The sequence below is a fragment of the Danio aesculapii genome, chromosome 12 (assembly GCF_903798145.1).
Source record: "Danio aesculapii chromosome 12, fDanAes4.1, whole genome shotgun sequence".
Lineage (NCBI taxonomy): Eukaryota > Metazoa > Chordata > Actinopteri > Cypriniformes > Danionidae > Danio > Danio aesculapii.
The window spans coordinates 45601952-45625036 of record NC_079446.1 but is presented as its reverse complement, the minus strand read 5'-3'; the positions used below and the strand labels follow the sequence as shown (position 1 = coordinate 45625036).

General features: G+C 33.8%; 1 protein-coding gene across 2 annotated transcripts in view; it reads left to right on the top strand.

The window, feature by feature from the left end:
* Window positions 1-23085, top strand: part of dock1 (dedicator of cytokinesis 1) — a 927369-nt gene that overhangs the window by 759533 nt on the left and 144751 nt on the right. For both annotated transcript variants that reach the window (XM_056470102.1, XM_056470100.1), the window contains exons 30-31: window positions 8454-8532; window positions 15370-15470. In XM_056470102.1, coding sequence (XP_056326077.1) covers window positions 8454-8532; window positions 15370-15470 — 180 coding nt within the window. The remainder of the gene's footprint in view (window positions 1-8453; window positions 8533-15369; window positions 15471-23085) is intronic.

Here is a 23085-nt window from a genome sequence, read left to right as displayed (position 1 = left end):
GAATAGCCTAATTGTTTTTTTTTTTGACAAAATAGCAAATTATGCAGATGCATCAGAATTGATCAATATATTGATTCTGCACAAGTTAAAGCGCTAGTTGTAGATTTTCTGAGTGTGAGTTTTGGTGTGAATCAGATGTTTCTCAGACTGACAGATGCTGAAGGACCTGAAAACATCTGCTGTTCATCTCTATCAGTGTGTATCGCTGATCCTGCCCTACTGAAACACACACACACACACACACACACACACACACACACACACACACACACACACACACACTCTGTTCTCTCCTGTTAGATTGTTATACTGAAGACACAGCAGAAGAAATGTCACATTCTGTGCAGTTTTTAGTAAAAGCAGGCAACATTTATTCAGCAAGGATGCGTTAATTAAATGTGACAGTAAGAGGGAGATGGAAATGATATTTTGCAAAACAACACGTTTTGTATGTGAGGAAAATATTCCCAAAGCTGAGAGTAATGTTTTGTACAGTCATGCAGAAAACATGACTGTTGTTTGGGATGTGTCATTTAATATTATCATCGATGTTTATATTTTGTTTTGTATGAAAACGGCATTATTTAGACTGTGCACTTATTTAAACATCTTTTGTAAATAAAAGTGTTTAGTAAGGGTTGCACCGTTTACCGATACTTCGGTAGCACTGCAATACTAAGGCTTCAAAATACTGACGGCGCCACTGTAGTTTGTAAACAGTAGTATCATCATGAATTAATTATTACAATATGTTGCATGTGAAAAAGTCACTAAAATGCTCAAACGTTTGTGCCAGCAAATAATCAATAGACCACTTTATTTTACTTTCATATTAACTGTCTGCATATGGGTCATAGTTTGCTGCAGTCATGAGAGGTCATATGCTGTGATCAATTATTTATTATTATTATTATTATTATTATTGCAATAACAACAAAAGAGTCACAGTATATTAAAAAAAGCAGAGAAAGTCTGTACAAATAATACATTTTTGATAATAAGGAAATTGAATTAAAATATTATGACATGAAATATAGTATTTTGTACTGTAGATTTATGATTCAAGACAATATTGTGATACAGCTGGTATAGTATCGTGGGCTGAATTGATGGTATTGTGACAACCCTAATATATATATATATATATATATATATATATATATATATATATATGTATATATGTATATGTATATATATATATATATATATATATATATGTATATGTATATATATATATATATATATATATATATATATATATATATATATATATATATATATATATGTATATATATATACACACACATACATACATACATACATACATACATACACACACAGTTTAGGTCAGAATTATTAGCCCCCCTTTGATTTTTTTTTTTCTTTTTTAAATATTTCCCAAATGATGTTTAACAGAGCAAGGAAGTTTTCAAAGTATGTCTGATAATATTTTTTCTTCTGGAGAAAGTCTTATTTGTTTTATTTTGGCTAGAATAAAAGCAGCTTTTAATTTTTTAAAAAACAAGGTCAAAATTATTAGCCCCTTTAAGCTATATTTTTTCGATAGCCTACAGAACAAACCATCGTTATACTTGACTAAATATCCTAACCTGGCTAGTTAACCTAATTAACCTAGTTAAGCCTTTAAATGTCACTTTAAGCTGTATAGAAGTGTCTTGAAGAATATCTAGTCAAATATTATTTACTGTCATCATGGCAAAGATAAAATAAATCAGTTATTAGAGATGAGTTATTAAAACTATTATGTTTAGAAATGTGTTGAGGAAATCTGCTCTCAGTTAAACAGACCCATAGTGTACCCATCTTAATCTAATAATTGTAGTCTGGGTCGGCAACAAAAGCCTTCTTTCAAAATCTGCAAACTTTTGAATGATGTGTAAATGTACTGTTTTATTGGCTCAAACTGCTTCACTTTTACTTACAGTTGGCTTAGACTTTATAGTTGTTCTGCATATTAAACTGAGATGGAAGTGATATGACACACACACACACACACACACACACACACACTTCGTCTCAGTAAAATATCCTCAATATGCCTTCCAGGAGAAGATGTTAAGCGCTGATTTGTGTTATAATATCAGACGCGATGCTGAGCAATCTGTCATTCTGACATGAAATGTGTTTTTGACTGTAGAATAGAAGCATTCAATCAATGAAACACACTGTAGGTTAGGAGATATGCAGAATTCTTCAGGTTCTCATCTTTGTGGAGAGTTTCATACTCTGTGTCATTTACACTGTTAGTAATGAAAGTATACAGTGCTTCCCACACATAGACTTTACTTGGGTGGGCCGCCCAGGTATATTAACGGACGCCCAAGTATATTTGACACATTTTTTTAACTATTATTATCATCCTTTCACACTTTGTGTATCAGCCCAATATAACCAAACATCCGTGACCGATTATCTTCTCTCATTTACCCAATTCTTTCTATGTGTCGTACCTGTCAGCACTCCCACAGATAGTCTCACGTGCTTTGCAGACCCACAGAGACCCCTTTTTGGGACTTCGTCCTGCCTGGGTGTCTAAATCTCCTAAAAGGTCCGTTATTCAACTTGCTTCACAGGTGACAGCGTGCACAGCCACGAGACTGAGAGAAAAAGTCAATAATAGATTCTTTAATAAGCGATTCAGAAAGCTTTACTGTATGCTCGGAGAGGACGAAATGACGGGTCTAAACTGGCTGCAGAAGATATGTACACCATCAGTAATGTTTAATCAACACGTTTAACTTATTTAAATAATCTACACGTTTCAATCTTGTAATTCTGATCATTTTTAGAGATATTGTCTGTTATTCCATTTTTTCTTATTTATTTTTTATTTGCTGATTATTTAATTAATTCATTGACGTTGATATATTACAGAAGCTATTTTAAATACATATCTAAAATGCTTTGACATTCAAGTTTGCTTTGAACTTGAAAGAGAGAGAGAGAGGAGCAGAGTTTACCCTGCAGTGTGTGCACATGGCTCCTGAATAGCATAAAAGAGAAACAGTGGATTTATTTTTGATTATTTTTTAACAGTCTTCTTTTTTTACCTTTGAAGGGCACCTATGGTAAAAAATCTACTTTTCAAGCTGTTTGGACAGACATACTGTATGTGCATGTATGGTGTATAGACCATCATATTGGGGTGATATAAACACACCCAGTGCTTTTTTTTTTTTTTCAATTTAACAACATAAAAAACAGGTGGACCTAATTGGAGCTGTTTTCAAATCGACCGCTACTTGACGTAGGAGAGCGGTCCCCCCGCCCACCATATTGATTGACAGGCGTGTCATCATATCCTCAGTTTGTTGATTCACGTCCGCCATTTTCAGCGTGAGTCGAAGCAATATCACTTAAAGGAACATGCCTAGCTCTATTTTTAGATGCAAGGCTCATTGGGCTCAACACAAGATCAATATTCTCCACATTATCGCTCTAATCGGAATTATTGGTTGTATCTTTAGGTAGGTTTGCAAACATGTGTACTTCTCATTGAGTCTACCTTATACTTCCGCCGTTTGCATTTCTCGCGATCCCAGAAGCTCCCTGTGATCTTAACTAGCATGCGTTTTAGAATTCTAAACATCGGTTTCTATCAGGGTACACTCAAGTCGACAGGTGGGCGCCGCGGACCGCTGCAGAAACCTATGTTTAGAATTCAAAAATGCGTGGCGCGACGATTCGGGTCACTTCATGTATCTGCCGCGCCACAGAGAGTGTCTGGTGTGCCGTGTCACGGCTTCGAGCGGCGTATCCGGTGCCTTAGTCAAAAGTTAATTCAGTGTGCGTGGTTATTAGTTTCTGTGTACAAGCTCGGCACTTGAAACTAGCACACAGTTGGCTGTAAAACTGTACAAAGACACAAATGATTTTGTACTCTGCTTGGTCTGTGTCAGAGTCGTACATGTACGACTGAATGGTGATCCTATCTCTCCTTCTCCGTCTGCCTGTCAGACTCTTGCAAACGCAGAGCGGGTGAGCTCATGGCCCCGCCCCCTTGTTACGTTGGCAGGAAGCCGAAACTAATTTACATGTGAAGCAACACACCCCTAAATCAGCGAACTGTGGACACGCCCCCAACATGACACTTTTTAACACATTATAATAAAACAATCTGAACTGTGTTTTAAACTGAAGCTAAACTGGCACACTCAGAAGAACCATAATATTATTATTAAATCATAAAAAAGAGGTAAACTATGTGCCCTTTAACTTATTAAAAAGAAACGGTGAATAACAATGTCATAATAAATACAATTATTGTTAAAAATGTAATTATTTTGTTTGTCGCATATAGTTAACAGTTTGTGATGTGGGTAAATGGTGTGTTTCAATCTGGCTACCACCGCTACCAAGTCTATTTCAAACCTGTGGGAAACAATGGTATTTATTAGTACAGTTCAAATGATTTGCTTAAACGGACAGGAATTAACCTGTATATATTTACAGTCATATAGAAAAATATGGTTATGTAATATCATTATAGTGGTGTATTTTGAATCTTAGTGAGATTCTAGAGTCAGATCTGAGTTTCAATAGTCATATCAAAGCAGTTAGTAAATCAGCATACTATCATCTCAAAAACATTGCAAGAATTAGATGCTTTGTTTCCAGTGAGGACTTAGAGAAACTTGTTCATGCTTTTATCAGCAACAGAGTGGATTACTGTAATGGACTCCCTCACTGGCCTTCTCAAAAAGACAGTTGCAGCTCATCCAGAACGCTGCGGCCAGGATTCTGACCAGAACCAGAAAATCAGAGCACATCACACCTGTCCTCAGGTCTTTACTCTGGCTTCCAGTTACATTCAGAATAGATTTTAAAGTATTACTACTTGTCTATAAATCACTAAATGACCTAGGACCTCAATACATTACAAATATATCCGAGTAATAATAGATAACTCGGATCTAAACTAGAAATTCCAAGAGTTCAGTCAAAGCAGGGTGAATGCGCCTTTAGCTACTAACATCGCCCCCTCGCTGCTGGAATCAGCTTCCAGAAATGATCAGATGTGCTCCAACATTAGGCACATTCAAATCAAGACTGAAAACACATCTGTTTAGCTGTGCCTTTACTGAATGAGCACTCTGTTTTTAATGATTTTATCCTTTGTTGTTTTATTTTCTTATACTTGTCTCCTTTATTCCTGTTTATGTAAAGCATGTTGAATTACTTTAAGGCAACATATTGCAGCAGAACTGTGATTATGGTTTGTCGTCAGTGACTTTTACTGATGTCTCCAGCTCATTATAAGCAGATTGAATGTGTCTGTACAATGAAAGCAGATCAGACTCGCAGTGTTTATCAGAAAGTCATTCAGCTCGGCTCCAGATTAAAGCTCCATTAATGAGACTTCAGATGCGTTTACACAGCTGGACGTACTGCTGAAATCCAGAAGCGATAATGACTTGTCAAACACAGACCGCCATATGCTGGATATTAATAAATCACAAATGTCTGATCTTCCTCAGATGGTGACTTTAACACTTGATATGGGTTTTTCTCAAGTGTCGCTACATAATAATATTGAACGATAGATTTAACATCTTTGTGAAAACAGAAGTGCTTCATTATACAAACACTGTTTCATTTCCTGATACATAATCCTGGGCTTGTGTTTATGAGGCCTAATGGTTTATTTATTGCCTTTTATTTTGATTTATTTTATTTATATTTTAGTGGTATTTATTATTTAAAAGACAACATTTTAATCCTATTATAACCCTATTATTATATGTAATTAATAATCATTTAAGTTCAGTTTCCTTATGCATTTTCCTTTACGTATGCATGTTCTTTAGAAGAAATGTCTGTCTTTGTTAATTTATTTAGTTTTCATTAAAAAGACATTAATTAAATGGCGACATTTGCTCAGTTAGCTGTTTTTAAACCTAATATAATATTAACTTAATGTATTTCCTCAACTTATGCATGTCCTTTAAAGTTTATTTATTTGTTTGTTTGTTTGTTTGTTTATTTATTTATTTATTTATTTATTTGTTTATTTATTTAGTGTATAACCTGAAGTAAATACACATTTCACTTGAAGCAATTTATGTTACTTTGTTAATATTATTGTAATATTATAGTGCTTGTTATATTATTCATATTATTGTTATTTATTAATTGCGTTTATATTGTTCTTTAAAAAATTTATTTATTGACATTGATTATTAGTCAAATAAAAGTATTTGGCTATTTTTTACCTTATTATAATATTTTAATAATTATTGTCATTAATTTAACTTTCCTCAATTTTTCCTCAACTTATGCATGTCCTTAAAAATATATTTCACTTATAGCAATTAAATTAGATTGCTTTGTAAATATTAGTGTAATATTTGCTATATATTATATTATTATTTATTTATTTATTTGTTGTTGTTGTTGTTGTTGTTATTATTATTTTTATTATTTATTTTTTATTCATAAACATTAATTAAATTACGTTTTCAAATTTGTTATTTTAATTCTTATTGTATTATTAATTTATTATATAACTTCAGTTAAAGTATTTCCCTAAACTTATGCATGTTTTAAAAAATAATTTATGTATTTATTTATTTTGTGCATAACCTTAAATAAATATACATTTCACTTGAAGCAATTTAATTATGTTACTTTGTAAATATTATTGTAATATTATTGTACTTGTATCATTATTATTATTATTATTATTATTATTATTATTATTATTATTATTATTTAATAATGCCATTTATGAGTCCAGTTTCTTAATGTGTTTTCCTTATGCAAATTATGCATGTTCTTTAAAATATATTTATTTATTTCATTTTTTTATGTATAAACTGAAACAAATATACACGTCACTCTTAGCAATTTAATCATATCCTTTGTAAATATTAGAATATTGTATAATTGCTATTTATTTATAAATTTATTGTTGTTTTCGCTGTTATTATTTATTACTTTATTAATAAACATTAATTAAATGACAACATTTGCTAATTTGCTATTTTTAGTCTTATTAAATTATTAATTTATTATATAACTTCAGTTAATGTATTTGCCTCAACTTATGCATGTTCTTTAAATTTATTTATTTATTTATTTATTTATTATTTATTTATTTATTTATTTATTTATTATAATTATTGGTCCAATTTCTTAATGCATTTTTCTCAACTTATGCATGTTCTTCAAAAATATTTATTTATTGTTGGCATTAATTAATTAAATTCTTAACCTTGTTATAATAGTAATAATTAATGTCATTTATTGAACTTACTTTGTTTTCCTCAACTTATGTATGTGTCAAATAATTAATAATGTATTTATTTATTAATTTATTTGTAACCTGAAATGTACATTTCACTTGTAGCAATTTAATTATATTGCTTTGCAAATACTATTGTAATGTTATAGTGATTATTATAATATTATTTTTATTGACTAATGTGATTTATAGAAGTCCAGTTTCTTAATGCATTTTACACCTTTTTTTTTCTTTAAACAATATTTGTTTGTTTGCTTATTTAATTTTTGGTTGCTTTATTTTATATATACTGTAACCTGAAATAAATGCACATTTCAATTGTAGCAATTTAATTATATTGCTTTGTAACTATTGACATCCTTTCAGCTTTACAGATATTCACATTTTTTTCATTGAAAAACTTAAATAATTTGAATAATTTGATTGCAAAATAAAAGAATACACATCACAATATCAAATACATGACGAATACATGAACACAATATCAAATACATGTGATTTTAAGCAATCACTACATATTTATTGTGTCTTATTTTGTATTATAAGACACTATTGTTTACTAATAGCAAAGGTTTATATTGCAAAGTGTACATTTTAGCACTCAAAATACCATTACAGACTTTAAGGCATTTTAATTAGTCATGCAGTATATATTTATTGTGTCTATTTATTTATTGTGCTGTGAGATCTTTTTATCACCAATAGCAAAGGTTTATATTACAAAACTGACCATTTTAGCACTCACAATGACAATACAGACCTTTAAAACCCACCACTTTGAATGGTGTATCCTCCATTTGATTGCAGAAAGATGTTTTGCTGTGATTTGCATCGATTAATTTTCCTCTCTCTCATCTTCAACACTGACACAGTTAGTTATATCTAAAGATGTCTTGTTCTCTCTAATAGTTCATTAGCGGTGGGCTTTATTGAACGGAGTGTCTTTAAGTGTGTAATATCCTGTAATGTGGTCTCAGTGTGCCGAGTTAAAGAGCTGTGATTAACTTTATCATCTGTAGTTTATGTCCTTTCTGGAATTACATTATTCTGAGTGCAACTGTCTGTGTTTATGACTCCTTTTCTATATTATCTACAAACTCAGACTCAACTAATTCTTGTTTAATTATAATCATATTATGGCAGTGGTCTCTTTTATGTGGAATTAAATCTGATTATTGTCTTATTTCAGAGTCTTCCTGCGAGCCATCAATCAATACGCCGCCGTTCTCAGCAAGAAGTTCCTGGATCAAACCAACTTTGAGCTGCAGGTGAGGTTGAAAATTTAATTAATGCATTTAATAGAAAGGGATTTCAGTTCCAGTTCACTGCCATTGTGCTGCATCTCATTTTGTCAACATGAAGGATAAGCTTCTGGGGCTCGTTCTTTGTACCTGGATTACTCATTTAGCTGGATTTGGTTATTAATGATTTGACACCATCTAGGACTGTTTCATACTTCAAAACTCATCTGAGAGTTTTCATAGCAACAGGTCTGGAAGCTCCAACCAGCTCAGGGGTCAAGTCTAGAACAATAATTAATATTTTTACGGTATTGTGATGGTTGAGTTTAGGGTTGGGGTGGGGTAGACAGAGGCGCCGCTAGGGGGGGTTGGGGGGGGGGGGGTGGCGGCTTAGGAAGATTCTAATGGCCCATAGAGGGCCCCAGAGACATTATCAAGAACCCGCGCCAATTCCCACAACCCACCCCCGGTCTACACTGTTGGCCACAATAACAACCCCACCCCCCCGCTGTTAACTTTCAGCCGTGAAACCAACTCCCCCCACACCCGGCTCATAAATTTCTGCTGCGATACCAACTACCTCACACCCTCCCACCCCGCTCTTAACTTTCAGCCGCGAAAACTCATCATATTTTCATGGATAATTAAATATTAATCAGATGATGTCATTATGCTGCTGTATCATCAGCCAATCGCCGCATTGCTGATCGTGATTTCGAGGATCGATAGATCTGTCTTTCACAACACAATTAGTGATCCCAGATCAGTTCATCCAGACATTTTCATCTGGTCTCAACTTGTTTGAAGAATCAAATTAGCCAGAGATCAGTTATCATGATTAAGATGAGTCTCGGCATTGATCCCGTGCACCAGATTGAACACCCGCCGGTGACCTACTAACACCTGCAACTTCTCCACAATGGATGTCCAGCCTCCGTTGCCTCTGGAGCTCTGCACAAGAAGTTTGACCAGAGGAGAAATGGTCGTGCCATTTCTGACACTGTTTCAGTTTACTAGAACGTCTGTGTTTAGCTGCTTTGACACAATCTACATTGTAAAAAAGATTAATTAAAGGGCACCTATGGTGAAAAATCTACTTTTCAAGCTGTTTGGACAGACATGTGTGTTGGTATAGTGTATAAACTGTCATATTGGGGTGAAATAAACACACCCAGTCCTTTTTTTTTTTTTCAATTTAACAACATAAAAATGGTGGACCATTTGGAGCGGTTTTCAGATCGACCGCAACTTTACGTAGGAGTGCGGTCCCCCCGCCCACCAATATTGATTGACAGTTTGTTGTTTCACGTCCGCCATTTTCAGCATGTGAGTCAAAGCGATGTCACCAAAGAAACACCCTTGCTCTGTTTTTAGATGTAAGACTCATTGGGCTCAACACAAGATCAACATTCACCACATGATCGCTCTCATCGGCGCCATTATTTGTAACTTTAGGTGGGTTTGCCAACATGTGTACTTTTCATTGCGTCTTCCTTAAACTTCAGCCGTTTGCATTTCCCGCGGTCACAGAAGCTCCTTGTCATTTTAACTAGGTGCAGCTGGAAAGTGCGAGCGCGTTGCCTCACGTGCGAGTCCCTCCATTGGAAATAACGAATTTGCCTTAAGCAGGTTGCACACTCTGTGATGCGCAGCGTCGCGCCACGCAGCGCCATGCATTTTAGAATTCTAAACATAGGTTTAGCAAGTCGCCGGCTGTCCGCGGCTCCCAGCCATGACTCAGGACACAGTTCATATTTCTGCTGCACCACAGAGTGCCATCTGAATAGTTTAATTTTAAATAACATGCGAATGTGCGCGTCTGATGTGCCGTGTCGCTGCTCTGATTGACGCATCTGATGTGCCCTTTAGTTATAGCCTTAGTCAAAGTTAATTCAGTGTGCGTGGTTAGTAGTCTTGGTGTGCAAGGCCGGAACTTTAAACCAGCACACAGTTGGCTGTAAAACTATACAAAGACACAAATAATTTTACTGGGGCATTAGGACCCACTCGGACCACAGATTGGCGCCCCTCGCTGGTCTCAGTAACACCACTTCCAACAGCAACCTAGTTTTCCCATGTGGTCCCCCATACAGACCAGGCTCAGCCCTGCTTAGCCTGAGCCTAACTTTATGTGAGTCACAGACACATTTTAACAGCTAATATGCCAGTGAATTTCTGCTTCGCAAAAGTTGCAGACACCTTTTCAATATCAAAATGCTTTGTTGATGCAAAATTACGCCACAGGATTAAGAATTTTAAATGCTACACTAAATAACTTCTCCTCTAAAAAGTCTAACTAAATGAAGTGCTAAATACTCTAAACCTGCAGCCCATAACAAATGTGGAAAGATATTGCGTATCATATTTACATAGATAATTAAATATTAATTTTTTAACTAGCACTCTGACACATTGTGGCACATTAGGAATATTGATTCCTCAACAGTACTCTCTACTTGGTCTGTGTCTGAGTTGTACATGTACGGCTGAATGCTGGTCCTCTCTCTCTCATGTTGCTTCTCTCTGTCTTCCTGTCTGTTGCCACACACAAAGCGAGGAAGCTCTTGGCTCCGCCCCCTTGTTAAGTTGGATGGGAAGTCGAAACTAATGTTCATGTGAAGCAACACAGCCCTAAAACAACAACCTGTGTACACCCCCATCCCCCAAATGACACTTAATAATAAAAAATCTGAATTGTGTTTTGAACTGAACCTAAACTGACACACTCAGAAGAACCATAATATTAATATTAAATCTTAAAAAAGGGGGTAAACTAGGTGCCCTTTAAAAGATCCAGGATCTGTCAAATCATCTTAGATTGTTTAACCCCTGCATGGGGTCAAAGACTGCGGATACGCACTTTGACACATCTTCTCCTCATAACGCCAAAAAGAACTTAAATTACACTTCAGTTTTGATCGTACAGATAAGATCAATACATCAATCGAATCTGTTAGGTGTCTAGTTTTTATTGTGTACACTCACAATGACAACAAACGTGTGTGATTTTGCAAAATAAGGATAATAAACAGTGCATTCTCTCTCCGCGAACTGTTTTTAGAAACGCCTCAGTAAAATGCACTGAAACTCCGAAAAAACAAAACACACAGACATAAGACACACATATCTATAGAAAACTTGAAGTGTCTACTTTTAAATGCAGCGAGTGCATGTTGAAAACAAATAATGCGAGGTACGAAGCATGGACCCCTGGTTATACAGTATGAGAGTTAGACCTCAGACTAAGCAGAGTCACTGACTCGATCCAAGACCAACGACGAGATGATCCCAAGGTTTCCATATCCTGGACCAGGCCGTATCCTGAGCAGCTGCTGTGGTGGTCATGGAGGAGTGGAGAACATGAGACTGATTCCTGTGACGCTCCAGAGACAGACGAGTCTTCGCTGAGGCCAGCTTCCAGCCTCTGCCGCTGAAACTGCAGCTCTGCTCAAGACGTTTGGCCAGCGGAGAAATTAAAATGGTCGTGCCCAACTGAGCCTGGTTTCTCTCAAGGTTTTTTTTCTTTACTTTCGCCATTAGTGAAGTTTTTTTTCCCTCTCCGCTGTCACCACTGGCTTGCATGGTTTGGGATCTGTAGAGCTGCGCATCGTTGGATTTGCTCTTCAGTGTTTGGACTCTCAGTAGTGATTATTAAACCACACTGAACTGAGCTAAACTGAACTGAACTTAAACACTACAAACTGAACTACACTGTTCCAATTTACTATGACCATTTATGTGAAGCTGCTTTGACACAATCTACATTGTAAAAGCGCTTTACAAATAAAGGTGAATTGAATTGAATTGAATTGAAAAGAGTTAGCAGAATGAAAGAAAGAAAACTTGAATTAAATTAAGTGAATATTTAATTCATACATTATAAATAAATATGATCAATCAATCAATAACTCACCTACTCAATCAATTAATCATTCATCCATTATTCCATTCGTTCAAGTAGCTTGCACTGTCTCAGAATTGGCTTGGTTGTCGTTGTAATAAAATGCATGTCAATTTGCTGTAATGTAAACAGTTGACTTCAATAACGTTGTTTGCATGTCATTGCTTATGTAAACTCTATTTGTTAGTAAGTTAATTGAGCTAAATCTCCATTTGCGTTCAGAGCTAGAGAGATTATTAGTTTGCTTTGACTTCATTGAACATAAATTAGATTTGTTCTTTAGCTGAATTGTCCCTTCAGCCTATATATAATGCATTTAGACTAGTAAATTGCTACCTGTAAGTAATGGAAACATACAGTCTTGTTTATGAAAGGAGATTTCTTAATCGTGACTACCGGTCTGCTGGTGTTCCTGCGGCGATCATTAAATTTCTCTCCAGCAGAATAACTCATGACAGGCTAATAGACGGCAATTTCCTAGCGTCTGATTTGAATTTTTGAAGCGTCTCTATACTCTCAGTATTGTGCTGGGGATGGTTGTTGCTGGTTATTGTTGTCTCGGTCCTCATTTTACCCATGAATCCATCTGGCTATGCAGGCTTTAGCTTTCAGAAGACAATGAATTGTTTTGAAATGATCACTCTGAGTGACATCAGCTCATCTGTTCATTAAATGGAAAATTGTTGCTCATATATTTATTGCTTAAACTTTGTTCAAATAGTTTCTCTTTGCATTTTTTTGTGCATCAGATTAATATATAAACAGTTGAAGTCAGAATAAATAGCTCCACATTGAATTTATTTTCCTTTTTAAATATTTCCCAAATGATGTTTAACAGAGCAAGGAAATTTTAGCAGTATGTCTATTTCGGCTAGAATAAAAGCAGTTTTTAATTTTTTTAAAGCTATTTTAGGGTTAATATTATTAGCCCATTTAAGCTATATTTATTTTTGATAGTCTGCAGAACAAACCATCGTTATACAATAACTTGCCTAATTACCCTAACCTGCCTAGTAAACCTAATTAACCTAGTTAAGCCTTTAAATGTCACTAAGCTGTAAGCCTGTTATTTTTTCCCTCAATTTCTGTTTAACAGAGAGAAGATTTCTTTTAACACATTTCTAATCATAATAGTTTTAATAACTCATCTCTAATAACTGATTTATTTTATCTTTACCATGATGACAGTAAATAATATTTGACTAGATATTTTTCAGGACACTTCTATACAACTTAAAGTGACATTTAAAGGCTTAACTAGGTTAATTAGGTTAACTAGGCAGGTTAGGGTAATTAGGCAAGTTATTGTATAATGATGGTTTGTTCTGTAGACTATCGGAAAAAATAGCTTAAAGGGACTAATAACCTTAAAATGGCTTTTAAAAAATTTTAAACTGCTTTTATTCTAGCCAAAGTAAAACAAATAAGACTTTCTCCAGACTTTCACATACTGTGAAAAAAATACCTTGCTCTGTTAAACATAATTTGGGAAATATTTAAAAAAGAAAGAAAAAATTCAAAGGGGGGCTAATGTTTACAGTACTCAACATATATGAATACACCCCTCAAATTTAGATTAATATTTTCTATAGGAAGCTTTACAATATTATATATGTGCATATTCAGTAGATTAGTCAGTCAGTACTGAAGCCAATTCTTGAGCTTATCTAACAAAAAAATGTATGATAATGGTCTAAAATGAGTAACCTAAATTTATGCTTGGAAACAAATTAAATTAAAAATTAAAAAAAGAGAAATAAAAAATGTAGAAAATTTTGGACATTTTGTAGTTTGTAAAAAAAATAAAAAATAAAAAATAAAAAAAGAGTAGACTGGGTGCCACAATATGGGTTAAAAAGGTACACAGTTGAATTGTAATTGAAAAGCAACAAATCCGTTTCATGTATTTTCTTTTTGACAATATACAAAACAATGACGAGTGTATTGTTTTGATTTTTCCTGTAATGACCTTGAATCAATAATTCCTTTAATTTCCAAAACTTTTAGATTCTAATGTTTGGTTGTTCTTTTTTGTGTACCCAATGTGGAACCACCTATATACCATACATCTGGATGTCAATTTGGAAACTTTATAATATATATATATATATTAACTAAATAAAAAAATAAGAAATTTGTAGGTTGTAATTTTTTGTCCAATATTACACATGAATTTACATGTATTAATAACATTAAGATCTTTGATGACTGAAATATAATATGAATAAATATATCTATTTAATCTTTTTTTGTTTAAATGCACCAAAATATATTAATATTCACCTGGGAAATACATAAAAATATTCATTTTTAAAATGGGGTGTATGTTATGTTGAGCACTATATATATATATTTCTGTATATACATTCATTTCTTACATATATTTTAGTGCCTTTAAACAAAATAGTTTTAATAAACTGTGATATCCATTAAAATAAGAGTTTGGTCACTTAATGTTTTAGACAGAATAGACAGATAATACATTTAAATTCAAATGAGTTATTGCAAAAAACAAAACCCTACAAAATTGCAAATATAATTTAAAATGTTTATGTTTCTCTTGATTTTTCCTGATTACTAACATTTTATTTAATATTTATCCCAACATATTAATTTGAGTGTGCTTCAGTAGTTTTTAAACTATGATCTTTTTTTTAGATTAGCACCAGATTTGGCTTCAGTACTGACTAAACTAATGTAAATGCACAAATTTAAGAGAGATTTATGAGGGTTGTGCTCGTTTATTCTGAGCATTGTATAAATCTACATTTTTTTGTTTTGTTTTTCAGAAAAGTATATTTCAGTGGTGTTGTTTCTATCATGTTTTCATTAAAAATTTTGAAAATTAAAGAATGAAAACAGTTATTGAGACAGTTGTCATGCTTGGAGAAATGTGGCCCTTTAGTCAATATTTATTGATTTTAGGAACTGAATTTAATCCAATGTTTTTCTTTTTTCCTCAGTTGTGGAATAACTACTTCCATCTTGCCGTGGCTTTCCTTACCCAGGAGTCTTTGCAGCTGGAGAACTTTTCGAGTGACAAACGGGCCAAGATCTTCCACAAGTAAGCATTAGTAGATACTTTCCCACAATACTAATAATAATATTAATGAGGCATGGTGGCTCAGTGGTTAGCACTGTGGCCTCACAGCAAGAAGGTCGCTGGTTCAAGTCCGGGCTGGGCCAGTTGCATTTCTGTGTGGAGTTTGCATGTTCTCTGCATAAAACATATGCAGGAATAATTGGCGGTTCATTCTGCTGTGGCTGACCCTTATAAATAAGTCACTAAGCCGAATGAATAATAATAATAATGCATTTTATTTTTGAGGCGTTTGACCCCACCTTGACCTCTTAAGTACTGCATTTACAATATTACAGTGTAATTTTCTTTTCATTGATCTACTCTACACTGTAAACAAAAAGTATCTGTTAATTTACAGTTTTCTTTGTATCTTGAGCTTCATTGCCATTTTGTGTTTGTCTACTGTGAAATACCCTGACTTTTCATAAATGTGTGCATATTTCTTTCTGACGTTCTTATTTTATTAAAAATACCAAACCCAACTGTCTGATAGCAAATGCAGAACATGTCATTCAAAACAACAGTTTCAGTGTCGTGAAAAATCGTTGCTCTCCTGCATGTGAAAGTGAAAATGAATGTGAGGTGTTGATCTTCACAGGTGGTCTAGTAACTCATACGCATGTAGGGATTATTTACTGTTTAACCCAAAGAATAGTCAGTATGTTAGATGAAGAAGAGCCGGATTCAAATAAATAAATAAAGATTACTGAAGATAGTTTGCAGTTTCATCAGCAGAAGCCAGCTTCAACGCTCGCAATGAGTTCCTAGGTTACCATCACAAATCACTAACAATCATACTCTCACACAACGTCATTAATTGCGTCACACAAAGCTGTTCTAACCTGATTGGTTAAAACACAGATAGACTAGGAAAATTTACACGTGGGTGCGCACGTACAATTCTGAACAATATCTTAAGCATGTACTGACTCAAGGGGTCCGTTCTTCGTACGTCGCTTAAATGATCTAAGATGATTTGGCAGATCCTGGATCTTTTAATCTTGATAACTGATCTCTGGCTAATTTGCTTCTTCAAACAAGTTCGCGAATCAGATTAAAATGTCTGGATAAACTGATCTGAGATCGCTGCATGTGTTGTGAAGGACAGATCTATCGATCCTCGAAATCATGATCAGCAATGCAAGGATTGGCTGACGGCACATTAGCGTAATGACTATTTAAGGAATATAATGAATATTCAATTATCCATGTGAGCTAAATTACATCAAATTCATAGTAAACGGTTTGATATGCAATAACTTTCCATCTTTGTTGTGGGCTGCAGGATTTACCCTTTCATGTGTCAAAAGTATTTAGCAATTTATTTAGTTTTACAGTTAGAGCGGATTTTCTTTACTATAGTAGTTAATTTAATAGTACTATAACTATTCTTTACTATAGTTTACTATAGTATTATAGTAGCCGGTTTCTTAATCGGTGTAAAGAATAACTGGATGTTTTTAAAAGCATTTTGATGTTGGTAAAGGTGTCTGCAACTTTTGTGATCAAATCATCGTCATATTAACTGTCAAGACATGTTCATGACTGCATAAATGTATTATTGCTTTAAAAAAAAAAAGAGTCGCACATTGTGCATGTCTATTATCATACACAAATTGTACTAAAGCGATCTAAAAACTTCATATCATATAGTCATATCATATATATATATATATATATATATATATATATATATATATATATATAGTTAAAAATTATATTTACTATTTTCCCAAGTGTATATAACTACTACTGTTAGGAAATTTCAGAATTTAATCATTAAAAATGAAACGCCCGAAATTGCATAAAACTCCAGAGGAAATGCGGATAGCGTGGTGAAGCAATGACGTTAATCGAATTATGTGCTGTAACATTCAAAAAGCAACTCATGTAAACACCTTAGTCTTATTATTGTCTTAATTAGATTGAAGCGAATAATTCGATTACTGATGTCCATGTAAATGTAGTCAGTGTTAAAGTCCACATGAACTGGAAGCTCCGTTTTTTTTTTTTCTTTTCAGCTTGTGATACAGTTCCTAGCAAAACGGAATATTAAATTAAATTAAATTAAATTAAATTAAATTAAATTAAATTAAATTAAATTAAATTAAATTAAAACAGTGGGCGTGGCTTGTTTTTTTTTTTCTCTTGCGAGATGATTGGATGTAGTAAAGTGGGCATTTCGTTCAGAAAGATGGGGAGAAGGGTATGGGGAGAGTTATTACAAGCTAACAGACACCTCCTGTTCGCCATTTCTGTTTATTGTCGAAACTGACCGATGGAGGGGCGTGGTTAAATGTGTTAGCCACGCCCAAACCCTCAGACTGACCTAATCTGAGAGTTTAACTGAAAACAAGCAGGAAGTGCATTTTCAGATTTCGATTAAAGATTACAAGAGCAAACTATTTTTCTTTTTCTTAAAGACATGCACAGATGAATTGTTGACCACAAAACTAGCAATGTGAGCTAATTAAATCAATATGGTTAGTTTTGATTTGATGCGTACTTTAAGGAGATAATAAACATGAGTAATGTTGATAACACAATACTGAATACTGTAGTACCGGCTGGAAGTGGGAGGAATTTGAGGAATAGTGAAAGCAAACCAAAAAAGGAAAGTTGTACAGGACATTTTCAGGAAAACAAACTTCCCTTCTCTATTTCTGCATCACCGTTCAAAGAAAAGGAGAGACAGCTGAAGGAGCTTCTCTCTCTCTCCCTGTGTGTGTGTGTTTGCCTGTGGCGTGAGTGAGCTCTGTCTGTTAGAGACGGATCAGTGTCTGTCAGGACTCTGGAATCACAGTCTTGTCGGGAACACGAGGACGTGTTTCTGACCCATTTTCTCAGGACATGCAGTGCTGGTGTCACAAACAGCAGCTCTTACTCTCAGGGGGTTTTGGGCTGAATGGCACAGATTTTGTGAATTCACCAGAAATCAATCTTGGCATCCGATTTGTTTTTATTTTTATGAGGAATCAGATGTATGAATTAGAAAAACAAGTAAAGTATCGCTCAGATAATAGAACTGATATAGTGTTGTTGATAGTTTTGACTTATTTTTGATTTTTTTAATATCTCACAAGCCAATTGAGCATCACTTGACATTCAATTAATTCATTTAATTTGATTCATTGATTCCTGTTGATTGATGGCATTTATCAGTAACATAATTATCAGTATCAACTACAAATTGTGCTGTAATAGTATTTATTTATTTATTTATTTATTTTTTTAAGAGCATTAATAAATTTTTGCCCATAAAGAGCAGTTTTTTAATCCTTTATCAGCAAATTAATTTTTTAAAATTATTATATATTTAACAGTAATGTGAAAGCTATCAGTATTGAAACGTATACTGTTTTCCTGATTTTAATGATAAAGGGTTGACACTTAAAGAGCATTATTTATTTATTTATTGAATAAATGAATAAATAAATAAATAAATAAACTTATTGGGGCTCAGTGGTTAGCACTTTTGCAGGTGGAAGGGGATCCGCTGTGTAAAACATATGCTGGATAAGTTGGTGGTTCATTCCGCTGTGGCGACCCCAGATGAATAAAGGGACTAAGCTGAAGGAATGCATGAATGAATTAAATTAATTATCAATTGAAAATAATTATTTCCATAAGTTTTGTTTATTTATTTTAATTTACTTATTTTTAGTGTCATATACTGTGGAGAAGGCACTTAACTATAATCATATATAAGATAGCTATTAACTGTAGATATTTGTTGCATTTTTATCTGAAAAAATACAGCACAAAATTGTGCCTTTATAATAATAATTTAGCCTGTATAATTATAAATAAAAGTAATTTATCAGAATAAAATGTGAAAATAAATATTTATATAGGAAAAAAAATATATATTTACTATTTTCCCAAGTGTATATAACTATACTGTTAGAAAATTTCAGAATTCGGTACATACTTTCAGTATTATCTTTGCTTGAACTGACCCGATCTAATCCTGTTTATATGAAATGAGCCTGCTCCCTAGCAGGTTTGAGCTACCAGAACTGTTGCTATGACAACAACTCTCAGATCAATTTTGAAGAACGCAACGATCCTGGATCGTGTCAAATCGTCAATAACCAAATCCAGCTAACCGAGTAATCCACGTACGAAGAACGGACCCCAGACCTGTGAAACGGATCCACAATCAAATAGAACACACACACTTAGAGTACAATCTGTTTCTAAATTATTATTATATAGGCACAATTTTGTGCTGTATTTACTTGGTTATTTATTTATTGCATAATTCAATTGAATATCTGTTATTTTAACTAATTATTATTTTAATTAACTTTTTTTGTATATATTTTTCGATAATTTAAAGTATCACAGGTCACTTTACAGTAACCAGAAATAATGTGACAAATATTGGTGTCAATTTGAAATGTTACATTTTTATAAAAAAATAAATAAATAAAACAGGAATAATTAGCAGGGTTGATGCGGTCGTGGAAAACCTAGAAAAGTCATGGAATCCAGGCCTGGAAAAGTTTTGGAAAAACAGAAAAACCCACTAGGTTTTGGAAAAGTCATGGAAATTACAATTCAATTAGTCATTTAGCAGATGTTTCTGTTCAAAGTGACTTTAGCTGCGTTCACACTAGAGCTTGTGCTTGCAAAATTCTGCCGTATGGCGCTGTGAAACAGGGTGGTATTAAACTATAATTAGACATTAATAAAAGTGAGCGATTGCTCCATATTTTAAATTTTTTATTTTAAATCATCTCATATTGGTCTAACACAATCACGTGATGTGATTTCGAACATTCGAATGCAGTGAAATGCGAAACTTGTCACACGTGCCTGCGTTTCTGCTTGGCCACATTCGCATGCCTATGAATGGAAGTCTATAGAGCGAAAAGTGCAGTGTGATCACGACTTTACAACAGAAGTAGTTTTACCTACTATTACTACTTTAACAAACTATTAAGATGATCTAAAATTAGTTTGACAGATATCTGTATACTGCAATAGAGGTTAGATGTTTTTACTTCTTTTCTTGGCCAAATACATGGTGTCACATCATTAGTGCTGTGTAAGCATCATCTATTGAACATAAATATAAAAATAAATGAAAACTAGAGATTGTTGCGTTGATATGCTGTAATAAATTTAAACGCTTATGTAATTTTAAATGATTTACTACATATACGTAGACATTACATGAAACATTTGGTCATGAAAATTTACTGAAGTCCTGGAAAAGTCATAGAATTTTTGTAATAAAAATGTGTATGAACCCTGAATTAGTGCATTAAAATGTCAAGTCTGATAAATACTAATTATTAATAATGTTAAAAAAAAATTATAATTTATTTATTTTATAATTTATTCCATTGAAAACCAGTTATTTTCACTAGTTTTATTTTAAGTAACTTATTTTAGTATACCTGTATATTTTAGTTTTACCATCATTTAAAGTACCATAGATAAGTCACTTAACTGTAGCCAGAAATAATGGCATAATTATTGGCGTCAAATCGAAATTTGTTACATTTTTATTTGAGTAAAAGCACAAAAAAGTGCCGTTTAAATGTCAAGTCAATTTTTTTATGCACATGTTCTACTAGTCCTTAAAAGAAGGTCTTGCCGATGATATTTCTGAGTGAACTATCTCTTTAATTTTAATACCAAAGTCGTGCAAAAACAAAAGTGCATGGAGCTCACCACACTGTCAGCTATAATGGAGTTTAATTTGTTTACTTGCTGACAGCATTTCAACCTGATTACACTTCATGTCCTGGAACTCTGCTGAACCAAAACGAGAAAAAAAAGAAAAACACGAAGCACAAAGTTGGCATTTTGAGGCCTTTTATCAGAAAATGTGCTGATGTCTTCAGGACGCCGTGTCTGATATTTATAACAATCTGTTCGGCGATTCGGTCTTTGTTCTTGTGTGCTGTTTGCCCCCCCCCGTCGTGTGCTTTCAGAGCGCTGGTTTTAGTTTCTTCAGAGCTTTACCCTCGTCTTTCATCCTCCTTCAACCTTTCATCAGTCCTGCTTCAGTCTTCATCTGACCTGCTTCTGCTGCTGACTCTTCAGTCTCTCAGAGGCAAAAACTCCACCGGCATCACAGGAAAAGATCATCCAGAAAATCTCAGTACTGAGAAATAGGAGATACACTGCATTTGCTGAACACATTTGAGTTCTGACCATTGTTGTGTGGTTGCTAAGGCTTTCTGGTGTATTAAATGTGGGGCTCGGTGTAGATGCTAATGCATTGAGTGTAGGGATGCACGATATGGATTTTTTTTGGCTGATATATATATATATATATATATATATATATATATATATATATATATATATATATATATATATATAGGCCGATAATTATAAATATTTCAAAATTATATATTTTTATACAGTGAAAAGCTTCATAAAAGATTGATCTGCTCTTATGAACCGAATATGAGCAGATAAAAGCAAAAAAAGCAATAATTTCAAAATTGCAAGGTGATATTATAGACCTATATTCACGATTTCACATAAATTAGCAAGCCAAAAATAAATGATTTCATTTGCTTTGCATAGCAAATTAACATGCAACTTGAGTGTTGCATAAAAATATTGGTTTAATAACAAAATGGGACTTAACAAACAAGTAAAATAAATATATTTAGAATAAAATGAGTTAAAACCAGGACTAAAACTAGCTTAAATGTTCTTGAATAAAACATGTTACAGTAATGTACAAATATATAATGTCGAAAAAGGCGTTTTAAGAGGTGTTTTGACAGTTCAGAGCCACCGTACAAGCGAAAAGCTAAATACAGATAGTATGATTTACTTGAGAAAATGCGGCATAGATTCATCCTATTTGGCATTTCAGATTCTTTTGAACGCATTTTGGTGCTGCTTGTCAATCAGATAACGCTTCTATGTTCGTTCTTGCTGTCAATTGCAGGAAAAATGATCGATGAAAAGTTTATGATTAACCGCTGTGAGTTTCACTCAACTGCAGGCATTGCGTGATGCGCGCACACACGAAGCAGAGTCAGATTTGCCCCCGGAGTCAGATTTTGATACAACACCTGAGGATTGACCACAAATGACTTCATGACAAACATGGAGAATAATATAAAGACCGAATGTGGCGGCAAGTTAAGAATCTCTATGCTGGATATAATGACCGTGCTGCAGTGAAGGCTGTCAGATCAGATGTGTGTGTGTATGCGTGCAGTGATATCCCTCACGTGCACTCGTTATAATCGATATGAATATTCCGGTCGAACTGAATACAATCTTACATCAGCAACACATGGCAAACAATGCGTAGATAAGAACAAATAATCATATTAGATTACAAACAACCCAAACAATGTTTAGCACGTTTGCATCACTGCTATTATGTTTACACCTGTAATATTTTTCCTGAGGCGATTTAAACCAAAATACACAATGTCACTCCATCAAACATGTCTACAATGATGAACATGGATACTTACTGAGTTATTAACACACAGCAATACCACATGAAGAAAGTATGGACTTTGAAGGACTAAACAATGTGAGAACACTACTGAAAAAAAAAAACAGCTTAAACCAGCCTAGGCTGGTTGACTGGTTTTTGCTGGTC